The sequence below is a fragment of the Onychostoma macrolepis genome, chromosome 12 (genome assembly GCF_012432095.1).
Source record: "Onychostoma macrolepis isolate SWU-2019 chromosome 12, ASM1243209v1, whole genome shotgun sequence".
Lineage (NCBI taxonomy): Eukaryota > Metazoa > Chordata > Actinopteri > Cypriniformes > Cyprinidae > Onychostoma > Onychostoma macrolepis.
The window spans coordinates 25,012,597-25,031,224 of record NC_081166.1 but is presented as its reverse complement, the minus strand read 5'-3'; the positions used below and the strand labels follow the sequence as shown (position 1 = coordinate 25,031,224).

Below are 18,628 nucleotides of genomic sequence, written 5' to 3'. Positions count from 1 at the left end.
GGCTTGATGCGGAACACATGGTGCCAATTGAAGCTGGTTTGAAACTGCGGTTCTAGTGATATCTTGACTGTTTGGCCGGGGATTTGTGCGCTCCTGCTCCGTCCAGACTCTCTCCTCGGATTTCACCAGCGCCAGGGCTCCACACACGTGCTTCCTCCTCAGAGAGAACCAAGAAAAACAAGCCAAAGTATTCGAGCACAGCGGGCTTCCTTAGTGTTTGCATAAAGACCGAGCCCCAATTAACTCGAGGACGTTCTACACCAGAAAATATCATAAGCCTTCACTATTGTTTCACGAAGCAATTTGTATAAAATGAGTACCTTTAAAAAAACCAGGCTGCTCCATTTTTCATGCCCAAAACATATAAAGTTCTGTGGGTGAAATGTACATTTGAGGGAAGGATGTTAGTGGGGAAGCCTCACTTTTTTTCTTCCTCGTTTGCGTGACCAGAACTGCTGGGAATTCTTCTCTTGACCACCTAATCATCTCCACTTTTTCCTCTTTTTTTCTCTTCAAAAGATCTTTACCCTCAGTTGTTTTGATGCTTTATTGTGCCGTTACACCCATGTGAATGGTATAGCGTGAGCATAATTCTCACACTTAACCTCAAGTCAAGTTTGAAGTCTCTTTTCAGGCCCTCCATTAAAAGTCCAGGTAACCAAAAGTTAAAAGGTTATAAAGAGGCGTAAAACAAATCCATATCAATAGAGTGGTTTAATCCAAGATATATGATCACTATATATGATGAGTAAATAATAATCAAATTTTTATTTTTGGATCTATTTAATGTTATGTTGTACAAAGGGTAATGATAAATAACTGCATCCACAATAAAGAAAAGAAAAAAAAAATCTTTCAACATTTATTTATTATAATTTCATTTGTGATGGTTTTGATAAATTTTCTACCATTTTCAAGAATAGCTTCAAAGTATAAATGAATCTAAAAATGTACTGGTGTAACAAAGTAAAAAGTAATAACATATTCAGTGTACACATCTTAATCATTATTTAAAAATAATAATACATTTATCTTTTTTTTAATTCTTTTTTTTTAATGTATATCATAAAATAATTCATTCATAAAAATGAATACATTTGGGCAATTGCACCACCACCACATTATATTTTACAACCTGAACTAACCTTGCCTTGTCATAATAACCTGAACATGAGCAGTTTTTTTCTCTAAGTAAAAATAATAAAATATTATTCCAAATTTAAAGTTATGAAACATTTTTCATTGATTACTCACCCTCATGTCATCCAAATCTGTATGAGTTTCTTCTGCTGAACACAAACGAAGATAGTTTGAAGAACATGGGTAACCAAACAGTTGACAGTAACTTCTCGGTTACATGTGTAACCCTCGTTCCTTGAGGGAGGGAATAGAGACGTCACATTGGATGACCGACAAATTGGGATCTCGCCAGAGAGACCAATCCACATCGAGTGTAACTAAACGAGCCAATGGACATTGGCATGCGATCATTGCATCCAGCTGCCGCTGATCACAGCGTGAGTATAAGAAGCAGCAGGTCCACCGCATTAATTCATGCTTTCACTGAGGAAAGCATGACCAGACCCGGCCGCTCAGCGGTGGTACAGTGACTGTGGCGACGGAACGTGACGTCTCCGTTCCCTCATTCAGGGAACGAGGGTTACATATGTAACCGAGACGTTCCCTTTCAGTCGGTCACTCCGAGTCACGTCGGATGACCGACGAATTGGGATCCCTACCAAAGCGCCACAGGAGCTGCCCCTTTCAGTGCCCTGTGTAGGCCTCCTCATCCTTCCTATAAGGCAGACAATAGGACCAGGCTCTACACAGAGAAGGTCAACTACTGTTGTTCCTTGAGCAACCCAGACAGTAGGACTTGGATAACACTGGGAAGCATGCCCTTCCATTTGGAAGAAGCACACTGCGGAGTCACCTCCTCCCAGAGGGTGTTAAGTGGTATTTAGACATGTGAAGTAATCCCATAGGGCCCTATTGCACATGGAAGTCTCTGAGATGGCTTAGGCTGCATCATTAGAGATGGCAGAACGTGGTCTGCCAGGGGAAACACGGCTCTAATAAACGTACCATGGAATACACATATGGGATCCCAGCAGGGTCTCTCATATGGGCACTAGCCTGACATCACATTTCAAGAATTCATTGGCTGAAAGGTCTGGCACCGGACGCTCCGCCACGTCCGGACGCTGGAGTGCTGGAGGACTCGACAGGGTTTGCCTGGTTAAGGAACTCTCTGGAGAATTAGGCGTAAGAACGCCGCAAGCCGACTCTGAGCCGGGCCTCTCAGTGCCACTACCCGTTTGAGGTGAGAACACAGGAGGAAACCGGTTCGACACGTAGGCTATAAAACCTAGCAAACATGTTAGGAGTCGCCCAACCCGCAGCTCTACAGATGTCTGCTAGCGAGGCACCACGAGCCAGCGCCCAGGACAATGCGACACCCCTAGGGGAGTGAGCACGCAACCTGAGCGGGCAGGGCACACCTTGTGCTTCATAGGCCAAGGTGATGGCATCCACTATCCAGTGGGCCATCCTCTGCTCGGAGACAGCCTTCCCCTTCTGCTGTCCTCTGTAACAGACAAAGAGCTGTCCAGGTCCTGTTGGGCCAATATGGAGCCACTAACAAGACCCTCTCCTCGTCCTCCCTGATCTTGCACAGTGTCTGTGCTAGCAGGCTCACCGGGGGGAACGCATATTTGCACAGGCCCTGGGGCCAGCTGTGTGCCAGTGCATCCGTGCCGAGCGTTGCCTCAGACAGGGAGTAGAACCACTGACAGTGGGTGGTTTCTGGAGACGCAAACAGGTCTACCTGAGCAACTCCGAACCGACTCCAAATCAGCTGGACCGCCTGGGGATGGAGTCTCCACTCCCCAGGGAGTGCCGCTCGAGACAGCTCGTCGGCCACCTGATTGAACACTCCTGGGATGTGGATGGCACGAAGGGACCTCAGATGCTTCTGACTCCAGAGGAGGAGGTGGCGGGCGATTTGCGACATGCGACAGGAGCGTAAACCGCCTTGCCGGTTGATATACGCAACGGTCGCAGTGTTGTCCGTACAGACCAGAACGTCCGAAGGCGCTCTCTGAGGCGGCTCAAGGCAAGGCGTACTGCCAGCAACTCGAGGCAATTGATATGCCAACGCAGTTGGGAACCCGTCCACACCCCTGACACTGCGTGCCCATTGTACCTGGCTCCCCAGCAGGTGGGCGAGGCATCCGTGAATACCACAGCATGTCTGGATACCTGCTCCAGGGGCACTCCTACCCGAAGGAACGAGGGATCTGTCCACGGGCTGAAGGTTTTGCGGCAGGCCGGTGTAATCTGAACCCGGTGAGTACCGCGTCTCCACGCCCACCTCGGCCATGGAGCCAGTGCTGAAGCGGTCTCATATGGAGCAGACCGAGCGGAACTATCGCCGCAGCTGCAGCCATATGCCCCAGGAGCCTCTGAAAGAGTTTCAGTGGGACCGCCATCCTGCCTGATAAAGTCTTGAGGCAGTTCAGCTCCGACTGAGCACGTTCCTGGGTGAGGCGTGCTGTCTGGTTGACCAAATCCAACTCCATCCCGAGAAAAGAGATCCTCTGCGTTGGCACGAGTTTGCTCTTTTCCCAGTTGACCCGAAGACCCAACTGGCTGAGGTGCCTGAGCACCAGGTCCATGTGTGCGCACAACTGCTCTTGAGACTGTGCAAGTATGAGCCAGTCATCAAGGTAGTTGAGGATGCGCACACCCCGTTCTCTCAGGGGAACAAGGGCCGCCTCTGCGACTTTGGTGAAGACACGAGACGAAAGGGACAGCCCGAAGGGCAGGACCTTGTACTGATATGCCTGACCCTCGAACGCGAATCGCAGGAATGGCCTGTGAATTGTCCTTCAGGTCGATCGCTGCAAACCAATCTAGGGGACGGATGCACCCAAAAATGCGTTTCTGGGTCAACATCTTGAACGGCATCTTGTGAAGTGCACGGTTCAAAACTCGCAGATCCAAGCTCGGTCGTAACCCACCGGTCGTAACCCACCGCACAATGAAGTAAGGGCTGTAAAACCCCGACCTCATATCGGCTGGAGGGACCGGCTCTATCGCGTCCTTCGCCAGCAGGACTGCAATTTCCACACGCAAGACAGGGGCATCAACGGCCTTCACTGGTAAAAACATAACAAATGTCCACAAATGGACTTAGGAAAAATAAGTTAATTCAAAGGGAAAATACATTTTCATATCCCACTTACAGTTTTGTTCAATTTCTCAGAATACAAGGCTTTGTATATCGCGGAGCCGAGTCTGATGGTCCGCAGGAGCCACCGAGACGGACTGGGGAGCGCTAGCCAGGCTCCAAGAGACCATACCAGAGGGACCAACGGGTTAAGGAACCGCTCGGCTCCGAAGCAAAAGGATGAATTAATGCGGTGCACCTGTTGACTCTTATACTCACGCTGTGATCAGCGGCAGCTGGATGCAGTGATCGCATGCCAATGTCCATTGGCTCGTTTAGTTCGAAGTGGATTGGTCTCTCTGGCGAGATCCCAATTCGTCGGTCGTCCGACGTGACTCGGAGTGACCGACTGAAAGGGAACCATTGACTTCCATAGAATGGAAAAAAAATACTGTGGAAGTCAATGGCTACTGTCAACTGTTTGGAAAATAAGGGTGAGTAAACAATGACAGAATTATCCTGTCATTGTTGGAACCTGTTGTTCCTGTCAACGTGGAAGATTTGTGATATCAGAACACTACGTTATGTTCCTAAATAACTATCAAAATGTATTTTAATTCAATAAACATCATCATAGAAGAGTTGTATTCAAACATTGAGCATCATGTCATTGACCCCCAAGCAAAATGTTTGCATTGTATGTTTGTGTTTGAGAGCCTGCGTGTTTGGCCATGTCTCAACACTTGATGCTTGAGCGATTAGCCCGTTTAAAGATTAGCCTTGCTTTCTTGGAGGGACCTAGTTCATTTCAATGGAATGATGCACAGATCATCCTCCTCACTCTTTGGATGCGTGTTGTCTGTGAAAACAGAAAGCAGATACAGAAGTTATTGATTCTTCAGAAGGTCAGAGGAAAGCTCAGACCTCTTGTTTGTAAAAGATCAGAATACAGAGCTCCCCTCCAAATTCCTTATTAACAATAAGCAAAACAAAACACAGGAGGTTTTTGTTTGGAAAGCTTTGCTCATAGCCAATGCATAAGCCTTTGGTTAAAAATAACCATGGTTATGGTTTTAATTGCTCAAGAATGAGGAGAACCATTAAAAAGGTGAATGATTGGAATTCCAAAGCTCGCTCCATGACGGATACGCTGCTCCCAGCTAAAGTTGAACCTAATAAACATCTCCTTGTCTAAAGGCAGAGTGACTGTCCTGACCACATCTAAAAGTGCAGAGAATGTCTTTCTTTTTGGCCCCCGGTACAGAATATGAGGGTGAGCAGAGCCCCCACAGCATATGGAACTGATCAGAGCTGCATTTTTAAGGCTTGGCTATTCATTCTGTTTACCAATTCAGTTTGGTAAGGCACTGTTTGCTGGGCTCTTGATGACCCTAAATCACAGTTGAATGATGGGAAATATTTGCTTATTCTGCTTTGTTTCTGAAGACTTCATGGCTTGAATGTCGGCCAAATGCCCTGCTTGCAGTAACTGTAATTTTGGCCACCATTCATTCAGAGCAAACCATGTTGTTTACATTTAAAGCCAAGCACACACTATCTTGTCACCCTGTGCACATTTAAAAATGAGTTTCTTGTTTCCCTTTGTCAAAATCATTATGCGCACAGCTAATTGTAGACTATGTGCATCAGTCACAGTGGCTCTCTTCCTCAACTGTGGCTATAGTCCCAAAATGGCATTCTTGCTCACAGCTAAGCATAAGTTGATTCTTGAAGCCTTCAACCAAAAATGAAAATTTGCTGAAAATGTATTCACCCTCAGGAGATCCTATGTGTAGATGAGTTTGTTTCTTCATTAGAACATATTTGGAAAAATGTATCATTACATCACTTGCTCACCAATGGATCATCTGCAGTGAATGGGTGCCGTCAGAATGAGAGTCCAAAAAATCAAACCAAATCCATAAAGGTGTTTAACTGTAAACCGTCACTTCTGGCCAAAATATGCGTCCATAATATACATAATAATGCTTCCTCCAGTGGAAAAAGTTAATTGATGGACTGGAGTTGTGTAGATTACTTGTGGATTATTGTGATGTTTTTTATCAGCTGTTTGGACTCTCATTCTGAAGGCACCCATTCACTGCAGAGGATTTTTTTAAACATACTTTTAGGATTTTACACATGTTCATTCAATGCATTTAAGTGCAATTTTTTCACAAGGAATATCTTGGGCTGTTGCTCATGTGGGAAATATGGGTTTGAATCGATTTCCAGTTTATTCTACTAAAATGTTTCAAAAGCCCCCTCAAAAAGAAAAAGCCATTTGAGCCAAATTGGGTCTGTTGATTAATTACCTATAATCCTAACTTGTCAGCCACAGAAATAACAAAATTTATATCCGTCTTATGACTATAATTCAATATCAATAATTCAGATTGCATTAACTGATGGGTTTCTTGGTCTTCTTTCAGGAGTTACTTCCGCTGGTGTTGATGTTCGAGCTGCCAGTCATAGTACAGCTGAACCCTGACCCCAGCTCTCCTGCCATCCAGCATATTTCCCAGACTTACAACATCTCTGTGGCCTTCAAACAAAGGTCCAGACTCTATGGAGCAACAGGAGTAGTGCGGGGCTCACAGAATAATGCTGCAGCCGTGAAGGTGATACACTCATACACTTACATATGGGGCAAAATCATATGTAACCCCAATAATACATCACTTTCTGAATTTGGATTTTTTTTTAATGTTTTTATAGAATTCATGTTCTCATCTAAATTATTTAATTATTAACTTTCATCTAACTTCACAAATAACATCTTTCCCTCCACTGCAGCTCTCAGATCTCATTTGCATTTGTGCATATTCAAATATAGCACTTAATAGGTTAGTCCTCCCAAAAATGAAAATTTCACTCATCGCTTAAAGGGCTTCTTCCTGCTCTTCTTCAAAGTGAATTCCTCAATAAAATCCTCATCCGTCATACAAAAAAATGTCATGCATGTTACACAAACCACTGGCCTGAGTAAATTTGACCACTATGGAATTGTGAGTGCACATAGGTGTAATAATTTAGGAGGTGGATATACTGTGAAATTACATACATACAATATGGCATAGCATTTGAAAGCACAACTGAACGTCTATGAAATGTCAGCCAATAAAGCATTTTTAAACAATGGCACTTACAAATTTGAACTAAAATTTTATTGCAACCATGTAGCCTATGAATGCATGAAAATATTTTTTTTAATGAACATACATGAGAACATATAGAGTGTGGGCTGCTTTTGGTGCTTGAATTTGTTTTTCAATAATGAGGTCCAAGTTTAATAGCTTAAAAAAAATGTATACTTTTGTTTCTCTATTTAGCAACATTCACTTACAATAGTGAAAGACGTCTTCCCTCAGGTAGATTGTATGTTTTGCAGCTGGATGTTGTGCTTACGATCAATAATCACGTGTTCGCATTCGCCCAAACTGATTTGCAGAAATTCTACTCACTGTGAAGCGGGAGCGTCTAGGCGGCAGAGGATTCCACGTGGTCTTAAAGCTTTCCTGGAGTGGCGTCGCAATTCAAACAATAATTTGTAAAAAGAATAAATTCATTTGTTATTTGTATGGTCTAGGTGGTCATACGGCATATGCCTGCAAATACGGGATGAACTGCGTTCAGTATAGCTTTCATACGGAATGCTTCTCTGAAGTCTTTAATACGGGACGATATATTATACGGAACGGTTGGCAACCCTACCAAAAGACAATTTATTATTTATCATTTATTAGCTTTTTTATCATTTATTTATTTGATATTTTCTGCAGAGTTATTTAGGAGGGTTGTTAAAAATGTTATAGTGTATTTAAGTTGGGATATGCTGTGATGTCTAAGATATTTGAAAGTGTTGTTTATTAATATTGTGTAAAGTTTTTATTGTTGTTGATTGTTTATTCATAAAATAATTAAATCACAAAAAAATAATTTAATTTTGTCTCAGATAGTTCTCCTAAAATGACTAAAACTAGAAACAACAGACTAAAGACAGTTGTCATAGTATTAGGGTATGGCGCAGCGCAATGCTTGTTCTGCGTCAGCAGCACCGTGCGTAAGCGTTGTTTACGTGCAGATCAAAGCACGCGCATGCATTGTGGTACACTCCAAAATGGCGCTAGGGTGACACGGAGTAGAAGAATTGTTGAATAAAGTTATTTTAGTTTTTAGTCAAAAAGTATTTTTGCCTCATAAAATTACAGTTGAACCACTGATGTCACATGGACCATTTTGTCGATCTTCTTAGTACCTTTCTGGACCTTGAATTTGGTAGGACCCTTGCTGTCTGTGGAGGGTCAGAAAGCTCTCAGATTTCATCAAAAATATCTTAATTTGCATTCCGAAGATGAACGGGTTTGGAACAACATGAGTGTGAGTAATTAACAGAATTGTCATTTTTGGTTGAACTATCCCTTTAAATTAAGATACGTTTACTTGAGATACAAAATGAATATACAAAGCCTTGTATTCTGAGAAATTGAACAAAACTGTAAGTGGGATATGAAAATGTATTTTCCCTTTGAATTAACTTATTTTTCCTAAGTCCATTTGTGGACATTTGTTATGTTTTTATCATAAACTCACTTAATTAAATCAATTGTTTCATTAATTCTCCCTTCATTTTAATTATAATTAAATAGAGATCGGTACAGAGTTGTATTTTGAAATTTTGAAGTACTGCTAATACAAGTTATTGTGTGCATCTCATTTACTTTGAGAGAATATATTGACTTGGTCTTAAAAAGGTCTTCAAAAAGTATTACATTTACCTTTGTAAAGCCTGCAGGAACCCTACATTTTAAAGGAATATTCCTATGGGGTAATATGTTTGCGAAGCATTTTCATCTCCTAAAGAGAACATCCTCATTAGCTCCAGAGAAGATCACAGTAAATCCTCCAGCAGACACCTACACTTTGATCTCTGTGTGTCTGTGGTGTTTGCCAGTGGCACTGAAGTCTTCATGTTGTGCTAATGACTGCCGGCAACACTTTAGACTGAGCATCTAGTGTGGAAGAAGCCTGCTGTTCTTCCCAAGGAGAATCTTCTTCCATCTCTGGTCTTGAGGAAGGGTCTAGGGCTGGAGTTGTCCTGTGGGCTGCTGGCTATGCCTGGTATGTGTTGAGATCTGGAGTGAGGAGTTTGGTGCCAAAACCGCCTACAAACACAGCCAGAAAGGAACCCCAAAAGAGCCCCTTTGCCTTTCCTCTCTTCCCCTAGTTTTATGGCGCGCTGAAAGAAACTCCCTGATCTAGGCCATTCTCAGGGTCGTATATGCCAGATGGAAAAGCAAGAACATAAAGAGTTTCTTGTTTACTAAAACACGCTCCATTAGTGTCAAAAGCACCAGTCGTATTGGCAGATCGTAACCAGGGTGGTTGTGATTGACATGAGTTTGAAAAAGCTGTCTGTGAGGTATTCATGGTTTTGTTCAGGGTCAGAAATAAACTTTTCCATTAAAGGGCTATATTTGTCCCCTGAATTGATTTCCAGAGGCATTTTTTTACCTTTGTATTTTTATAATGACCTTTCATATTTTATAATGACCTGATTAGATGTATCTGTTGTCTTTTATGTCAAATACTCAATTTCAAGCGATTACTTCCATCAATTTAGAATACTGTAGATTGTTAACAATAAAATTTGATTAACAAAAGTCATCTTTACACTGCAAACATGTAAGTCACTTTCTTTCTCGCAATCACGAGTTTATATCTCACAATTCGTGTGAGTTTATATCTTGCAATTGAAAGTTATAAATTCGTAATTCTGAGATAATATCTAGCAATTCTGACTTTTTCTCTGAATTTTGAGTTTATATCTCACAATTTGAAGTTATAAACTTACAATTATGAGTTAACACTTTACAATAATCTAACAATTTACAATAAATTATAACATCTTACAATAGGAATGTTTTCTTAGAATTGCAAAGAAAGTTTGCAAGAATTGCAAGATATAAACTCAGAATTGTGCATAATAAAGTCAGAATTGCGAGAAAGCCAATGAAAGCTTGTTTCCACCATGAAATAAAAAATAAATAAGTAATTGTGGCTTTTTATCATCTCGCAGTTCTCGCACTTGCGAGTTATAAAGTCAGAAATGAGACAATTGCAAGTAATAAAGTTGTAAAAATAAAGGAATAAGGAAAAAATAAGGGGAAAAAGTCAGAATCGCGAGATGTAAACTCACAATTCTGAGAAAAAAAAAAAAACTCCAAAGAATTGGGAGATATAAACTCGCAATTACAAAAATAAAAAAATCTGAATTGTGAGATAAAAAGTTGCAATCACCTTTTTAAAAATTTTCTCCCGTAGCAGAAATGCTTAGTTACTCAAAATGCTGCAATCAACACTTTTTTATTAATTTTCAGATTTAATTTTGATTCTGTCAGTTGTAATAGATTGTGCAGGGGCATTTTTAAAATTTGGGAGGCAGCTTTGTTCATTACGTGGCATTTTTACCCCAAGTCCCCATTCATTTCCAACCTTGGTGTTGTTGCAGAGGGGCACGGCAGTGTTACTGGAGCACCTCGCGGGCAACCTGGCCAGCGCCATCACGATCAGCACGCAGCTTGACATTGCGCCCCAGCACCACCTCTTCATGATGGGCCGCAACGGCAGCAACATCAAGCACATCATGCAGCGCACAGGAGCGCAGGTCCACTTCCCAGACCCCAACTGCCCACAGAAGAAATCCACGGTCTACGTGCAGGGAACCATTGACTCTGTGTGTCTGGCTCGCCAGTACCTGATGGTGAGAGATTTTTTTTGTTCTTTATTTCTCAAGCCACAGTTTGTTTGTGCTGCAAACATGAATGATGCCACAAATCATGCAGCTTTTTGAGGAAAGTGTACTATTTTTTTCTAAGCGTTCAGACTTGTTGGGCAAAAAATGGGTGAAAAAAATGATACACTTGCAGCACAGTGACTCGTTTTCTTTTTACTGTTCTACTCTTGTTTTCCAGTAATTGAATCAATGACATGATGAACATTTAGCTTGTCCTGATTTATCAATTTATTTAAAAAAAAAATTAAATAGGAAATTATATCATAGAGAAGACCCCTGCAGACCCTCATGACTGTGTCAAAGTCAATAAATATCTTAAAATATCAGATAGTTTGACCTTTTTCATGACAGTTGATAGCACAATGCACTGAAATTTTTGCAAGCAAAATTATTTGGCCAAAAATTAATTTTTGGTTTCTGAAACAATTTTAGAGAGCCAAAATCATTGATCATTTACAGCTTGTAAACCACATCACATTTACCTTTGAAAAAAACAAGCATATTTATTGTATTTTTACTTAACCTGTTGTCTTCATTATTTAATGTATGTTTGTATAAATCTGTCATAAATACAAATTACAATATTACAACCACAGTTTAATTGTTTGTTACAGCAACTAATTAATACATTAAAAAATAAAAAGTTTGAATAAAAACTGCCAAATCTTATTTGTTTTTATTTGAGTGTTGATTATTAAATACATTTGATTAACCGATTACTGTGTGAACTTTAATGTTGGTTTTGATGTTTCAGTAAAATCATTTCGGTGCATCACTAAAATATGATATTTACAGAATAGAATGTACTCTTTACCTTGAATAATATATTTATAAATTAATGATTGAGATATATGATAATGGAAATATATTACGATATCACTTTTTACTTGATGGTTACATCACATTACCACAGTAAACTACTGTTAAAAAGTATAATAAATTGCATTGAGAAGAAAAACTGCAGATTATATTAAGACTTGACTTGGACAAGTAAATAGCCACCTAGGCACCACAAGGTAATCCTTAGCAGAAGCTTTAGTTTCTCTCTACTCTCATCTAATTTCATCTCATCTTCCTTCAAGCCATCACACAAATAGTGGCTCTGGTTTGTCTCATTATGTGGTGGTCCTTTTCAAATTAATGGTCTCCAACCAACACAGAAGAATATTAAACTGACAAAGGCAGGGACACCAGAAAAAAAAACCCACAATTCTTTTGAGGAACACACAAGTGGAGAGCATTCCCTCGCTCTGAAAGCAGAATAATTAGCCCTCCACCACACTGCGGTCCTCTCTGGAGACAGATATTGGCCCGTCTGTCCCCGCAAGTCCTGATTTAAACACTCAGCTGGAGGCCGAGGAAAGAGACAGTACTCAAGAATAATTTATGCACAGTTTTTGGCTCAATTTAGATCCATTAAGGACATTTTTAGCATTCACAATAAGACTGTCAAAGCAGGCTTTCCACCACACAATCTAGGCTCTAGAACTTTTCCTGCATATGTAGCAGTTTCTTCATTACCTGCTGAGTTAGCTGTGTCGGGAGAGGAAAAAGAAGGTCAAGGCCCAGTAAATGAAAGCCTTACGCCTGGAGTACCTGCTGCTGTTTTTCTTTTCAACATGAGAAGTAGGTGATGGATCACTGCTGAATAACTGTAGCTTTGCTGCTTTAGGACCGAGGCCAACGGAGTCCTTGAAACACTTAAAGTTTGACTGTATGAATGATTTACAACAGTGTAGAAAAACTTTGTTCATTTCTTTTTTTCTTGCTTTCTTCCTTGTGCTTTCCGCAGGGCTGCCTGCCACTGGTGCTGATGTTTGATATCAAAGAGGACATCGAGGTGGAACCGCAGTGCATTACTTCCCTAATGGAACAGCTTGACGTGTTCATCAGTGTCAAACCCAAACCCAAGCAACCCAGCAAGGTTTGCACACTCACACTATTTACATGACCCAAACTCGACCTTACATACGCAACGTATATCACTTATGGTAGTGGACACTTTTAGATGTTACACTTTGAGCTTTTCTCAGGACTCACTTTTAGTTTTTTAGCCATTTGAGCATTGACTTTTAATCAACTAGTTTCACTGGGATTTTTAGTGGATGTATGAAGTCAGTTCTCCTCAAGTTCACACACACTTGTTCACAGTCGTAAATTTAAGAGTATATTAAATGTAAGGTTAGATCTATTACAGTTATTCGCCAGATAAAGGAAAATTATTATTAACCAATTTACAGGTTTTTGCCATAGCAAAAATTCACTAAAACAGGGCAAATTAGCCAATGGGAGGGGAAAATTCTGCGGGTGATTTACTAACATTGCGCACATTAAAGAACACAGACGCAACCAGATCATTTCCATAATGACCAGCGCAATCTACCAAGAGCAGCGCAAATAACCGCCTGCTTTAAGACATGCTTTTTTTGGTCGTTAAATAATGGCACAAATACCAGTAATTTGATGAGCGCAAACATTAGTAAATTGCATTGCGTAATTGATTTTAATACTCTCCTCCCATAAATTTTGCGTCTGAAAGGGAAACTCCTACAAATGCATATTCAATAAAGTCAGGCGCAAAAATAACTGTGTCCACACCTTTTCAGCGCTAATTCTTCACTGCGCATCTTTAGTAAATCCTGACAGTACTATTATAACACCAAAAGATGGTTTGCCCTGGCGCAAGCTGTTAGTAAATCTGGCCCTTAGTTTTTTATCATTGAAACCAAAAAATGTTTTACAGTGTGTGTGTGTGTGTGTGTGTGTGTGTGTGTGTGTATATATATATATATATACAAAATAAACGTTTTTATTTACATAATAAATATACACAGTACACAGATATATTATGTATATATAAATACACACACATACAGTATATATTTTGAAAGTATTTACATGTAAGTTCATATAATTGATATTATATATAAATAAATGTAATATATAAACGTAACATATTTTTCTTAAATATATACATGCATGGGTGTGTATTTATATATACATAATAAATATACACAGTACACACACATATACTATGTAAGCAAAAACGTTTATTTTGGATGTGATTAATCGCGATTAATCGTTTGACAGCACTTATATATATGTGTGTGTGTGTGTGTGTGTGTTTTGGATGTGTGTGTATATATATATATAAAATAAATTAATAAGAATTTATATATTAATCATAAATTACATTTTAAAATATATTCACATAGAATAAAGTTTATTTAAGTTTTAATAATATTTCACAATATTACTATTTTACTATATTTTTGATCAAATAAATCTTTGATGAGCACAGGAGACTTTCAGAAGCATTTTTTTGTTTTTAATCTTACAACAGTAGTCCCTGTAGTGTAATATAAAGACATTCATAGATTTTTAAGTGTAGATTAAGTCTCCAGCTTTTTGATGCCACCATGTAAGATGCCTTGAATCCTCAGATCAAGCATTAAGGCCTAGTTCTTTCAGAGGCATAAAATTAAGACGCCTAGTCTTGTAAAAGTAATGTATGGAACGTATAGGATTTGTGGGTGGCTTACTAGCAGGATGTGGAAACTGGGAAAGCTTCACGTCCTTGGTCATGGTCAAGGGTGAAATCCTATCCTGTGTTTTAAGCTGAATGGCAGCACTGTAAATTATCAGTCTTAGTATAAACCTCTGTTTTTCCATTCCAGTGATTTGTGTTGATGCCTCTTGCTTCTCTTCTTTCACTCTGCTAATAGTTTGCTACAGTAGTAGCCTTGACTAATATATACAGCACATATGCTAAGGAGGAAGTACTGTATATATATATTACCAATAGAAAGGGAAATATGAAAACATGTCGAATTTCAGTACATTCACAGAAATCCTCCACTCTCAGGTTCAGTTAAGTTCAGCAAGTTCACCACTAATAGAACTTTACATCCTCAAACTCATATTCCATGAATTAAAGGGATCATGAGAAATAAAAGTTTCATTGGTCTTTGAAATAAAATAATTTGACAGACTGAAATCAGAACTTCCTTCCTAGTGAAAAAAGACCATGTATTGAAATTAAATTTACTCCTAAACAAAAGAAGAATTAATAATGAAAGTGAAATATGGTAAAGTTCACCAAACCATGTGATGTTTCTTGCTGTGTGCAGCACCTGCCGCTTTAACCTTCCTTTAACATCTACAATAAGTGCACCTCAAGTGCAAAAATCATTTTTAAAATCATGAATTAAAACTCTATTTAAAAGGAAACATCACATTATATTCATTATGATGCAATTCTGTACAGAGGCAAAATGTACTGATTATGCTAACACTAGAAGAGTTTTTGGACAAATTTTCTCACTCTGTTTTCTCTGAATCTGAGTTCAATTGTCACGCGACAGATCATACACAAGATGCAAATGCAAAAGTTGAACATGTAAGAATAGTGCATGTTTACACAAAATAAAAATAAAATAAAAAACAATTGAAAATCAGTGCAGTGGAATGCAAAAATATGTTCTGTGTGAACGCCCCCTTAATGCCTGTTTAGACTAAGAATGATAACTATAACAATAACTAAATTATCATCCACACCAATGCATGATAACGTTCTCTGATTGGCAGTCAATGTTTAGATCGTTCATCAGTTGGAAAAAATCACTTTGAAAGTGATTCCAACAACATTATTCACCTGCGATATTCACATTATCGATATAGTTTAAATGGAGAATGATTTCTAAAAAGTTAACGTGTTTGGTGTGAATGGGACTTTGCTGCCTTTGTGACAATTAATTATTCTATTGTTGATAAAACTTTTTCTGCTGGTCTCTGCTGTTGTTGTTTTTTTTAATGACACCAAACAAACACTGTATGACTTTTCATGGTCCTAAAATATAGCGCTTACTAGTGGACAGGAGCAGATTTCTAAACTCTAAATCTCTTTTTCTCTGGGCTGTCAGTCAGTGATAGTGAAGAGTGTGGAGAGGAACGCTCTGAACATGTACGAGGCCAGGCGTTATCTGTTGGGTTTGGAGAACAGTGGTGTATCAGTCCACACTAGCACCAGCATTAACAGCAGCAGTCCTCCGTCCGCCCCTGCTCCACCTCCACCTCTCAGCTGCCCCGTTGGCCTTGACATCCTGGCCTCTGCTGGCCTCGGCCTCACCAGCCTAGGTAAGAAATGATTCTTCTAATCAACTTGAGTTTAATTAAATAAATATATCTGATTCAGTTCCTGAATTTGTTTTTTGTGGACTGATACAGGAGTACACTTTAACGTATTGAAAAATCCAAAATGCAGGGGTGTGTGAACAATTCAAAAAGCGAGGGGAACATTATTGTCAGCTTGACTTATGAATATTAATGAGGTTATGTAACATACTCCCAGTAGTCCTAATTGTTTTGCTGAAAGGCATGTAAGTGGGTGCAACGCATAACAGGATTACTACTTCCACTTCATTGCTTGGTCCTCCGACTAAACCAGCTGGCTTAGACTTTTGCATGGTCCTGAAGATGTAGTTTTACATTCTTCTCTTTGCACTGAAGATGAGTAAAAATAGACTGTTAAATATGAAGATTTTGGAAGCAGAAAAAGTTAGGGGAACTAAATCAGTTATGATTTCTGTCTCCTTGCTAAAATATAACCACAATTAAAAGAATTTAGTCAGAAGTCTAAATCACTAGAATCAGATTAAAATTTGTTGTCAAAATTAACACTACATTAGCTGAACAGCTGAATGTGACATACTACTTGCACAGTAAGTGCTTTCAAAAATGAAAATTTGCTGAAAATTTTCTCACCATCAGCCAGTACAAGATGTACAGTAGATGGCTTTGTTTCTTGATCTGAACAGATTTGGAGAAATGTACTGTAGCATTACATCATTTGCTCACCAATGGATCCTCTGCAGTGAATGGGTGCCGTCAGAATGAGAGTCCAAACAGCTGATAAAAACCCTAAAATAATCCACAATTAATCCACACCACTCCAGTCCAGTCTATCAATTAACATATTTTGCAGTAAAAAGCTGCATGTTTGTAATAAACAAATATACCTTAGACCTTAATTCTGACTGCACCCATTCACTGCTGGATCCATTGCTGAGCAAGTGATGTAATGCTGAATTATTCTGATTAAGAAAAAAACTCTCATTCACCTAAAAGTAGGTAAATTTACAGCAGATTTCATTTCTGAACTATTCCTTTACATGTACAGAAAATGTCTAAGTTGAAAATGTGTTTTTGGTTTATTGTCTGATCTTTTTGAACTGACCTGTAGGTCTGCTGGGACCTACGACAGCCTCCATGACAGGACCCTCCACCAACTCCCTTCTCAACGCTCTCAACAGCTCCATCAGCCCATTACAGACATCCACCTCTGGAACACCCAGCCCCAATCTCTGGCCCAACTCACTGGCCAGTCCTGCTAGCACTCCAGGTAAGGAGAACACTGACAGACATCCACAAACACACACACACACTCAGTATGGATTCTCCGTCCCATATGTTCACACTTTAGTTATCTTGAAATAAAATAAAACTTGAACTTGAAAGTGATTCCTTTGATTGTGATAGGGTCTCAGTTCACTTTATGTTCACATTGTTGTTATTTAGAACCCATTCTATTTATTTTATTTTATTTTATTTTATTTTATTTTATTATTTTATTTTATTTTATTTTATTTTTTTATTTTATTCTATTTTATTCTATTCTATTTTATTTTATTTAGAAGACAGTCCATTATTATATTATACAAGACAAAATATCTTTTTATTATACAATATTAAGATACATCTTTCAAACCAAACTCGATAATTGTTTTTTTCTTAGGTTTCTCATCACCCTTGATGATCCACCCAGCAACACAGGCCACCCTAACCAGCATTTTGCTGTCAGGGGTGCCGGGCTACACCCAGAACACTCCATCCCCTCCACCTGGTCTCGCCCCCATAGACGCCCAAGTCAACGGAGTATCAGACTGCAGTAAAGCCGTGTCCCCTCTTAGTAGCAAAGTGAGTCTTCTTTCACCATCATGAGATGATATATAGTTATGCTAAAAAGTCCTGTATATCTCTCATAGTTATTTTTCTTTGACTTTCTTTTGACCGGAATATTGTGTGCATGTGTGTTGTGTAGCAGCCCGGCACCATGTACAGCAGAATGTCTGCAGCGTCTCTGGCAGATAAAGTTCTGACCGCAGCTCATGGCGACTCTGTGCAGGAAGCCAGTCCCCACTGCCCTTCTGAACCGCTGTCCAGCAAGTCCAGCCAAGACCAAGGTCTGCATTACCCACAGCTCCTCATTATATCCTCAACATTAGATGCATTTCTCTGCACTGCAAAAGTCATTTTGCTTTTTTCTTAGTAAAAATATCCACAATGCTTAATATAGATAAACCAGTTTGCCAGTGGGATCAGAAAAATAAACTAATGGTAAAATATTAATATTAACAATTGTTAATTGGTATACATATACACACTACCAAGATTTGTGGTCATTAAAAAAAAATAATAATACTTTTATTCAGCAAGGACACATCAAATGGATAAAAAGTCACAGTAAAGACATGCATAATGTTACAAAAGATTTATATTTGAAATAAACAACAATAAATGTTCTTTTGAGATTTCTATTCATCAAAGAATATTTTTTTAAAAATCCACAAAAACATTAAGCAGCACAGCTGTTTTCAATATTG

The 18,628-nt window shown here is 39.3% G+C and overlaps 1 protein-coding gene across 1 annotated transcript in view; it reads left to right on the top strand.

Moving 5' to 3' along the window:
• The window catches only part of bicc1b (BicC family RNA binding protein 1b), a 96,197-nt gene that overhangs the window by 61,565 nt on the left and 16,004 nt on the right, over positions 1-18,628 (top strand). Inside the window, exons 7-13 of the mRNA XM_058793980.1 lie at positions 6,604-6,792; positions 10,683-10,934; positions 12,760-12,891; positions 15,890-16,103; positions 17,209-17,367; positions 17,761-17,942; positions 18,067-18,208. Of these exons, the coding sequence (XP_058649963.1) occupies positions 6,604-6,792; positions 10,683-10,934; positions 12,760-12,891; positions 15,890-16,103; positions 17,209-17,367; positions 17,761-17,942; positions 18,067-18,208 (1,270 nt within the window). The remainder of the gene's footprint in view (positions 1-6,603; positions 6,793-10,682; positions 10,935-12,759; positions 12,892-15,889; positions 16,104-17,208; positions 17,368-17,760; positions 17,943-18,066; positions 18,209-18,628) is intronic.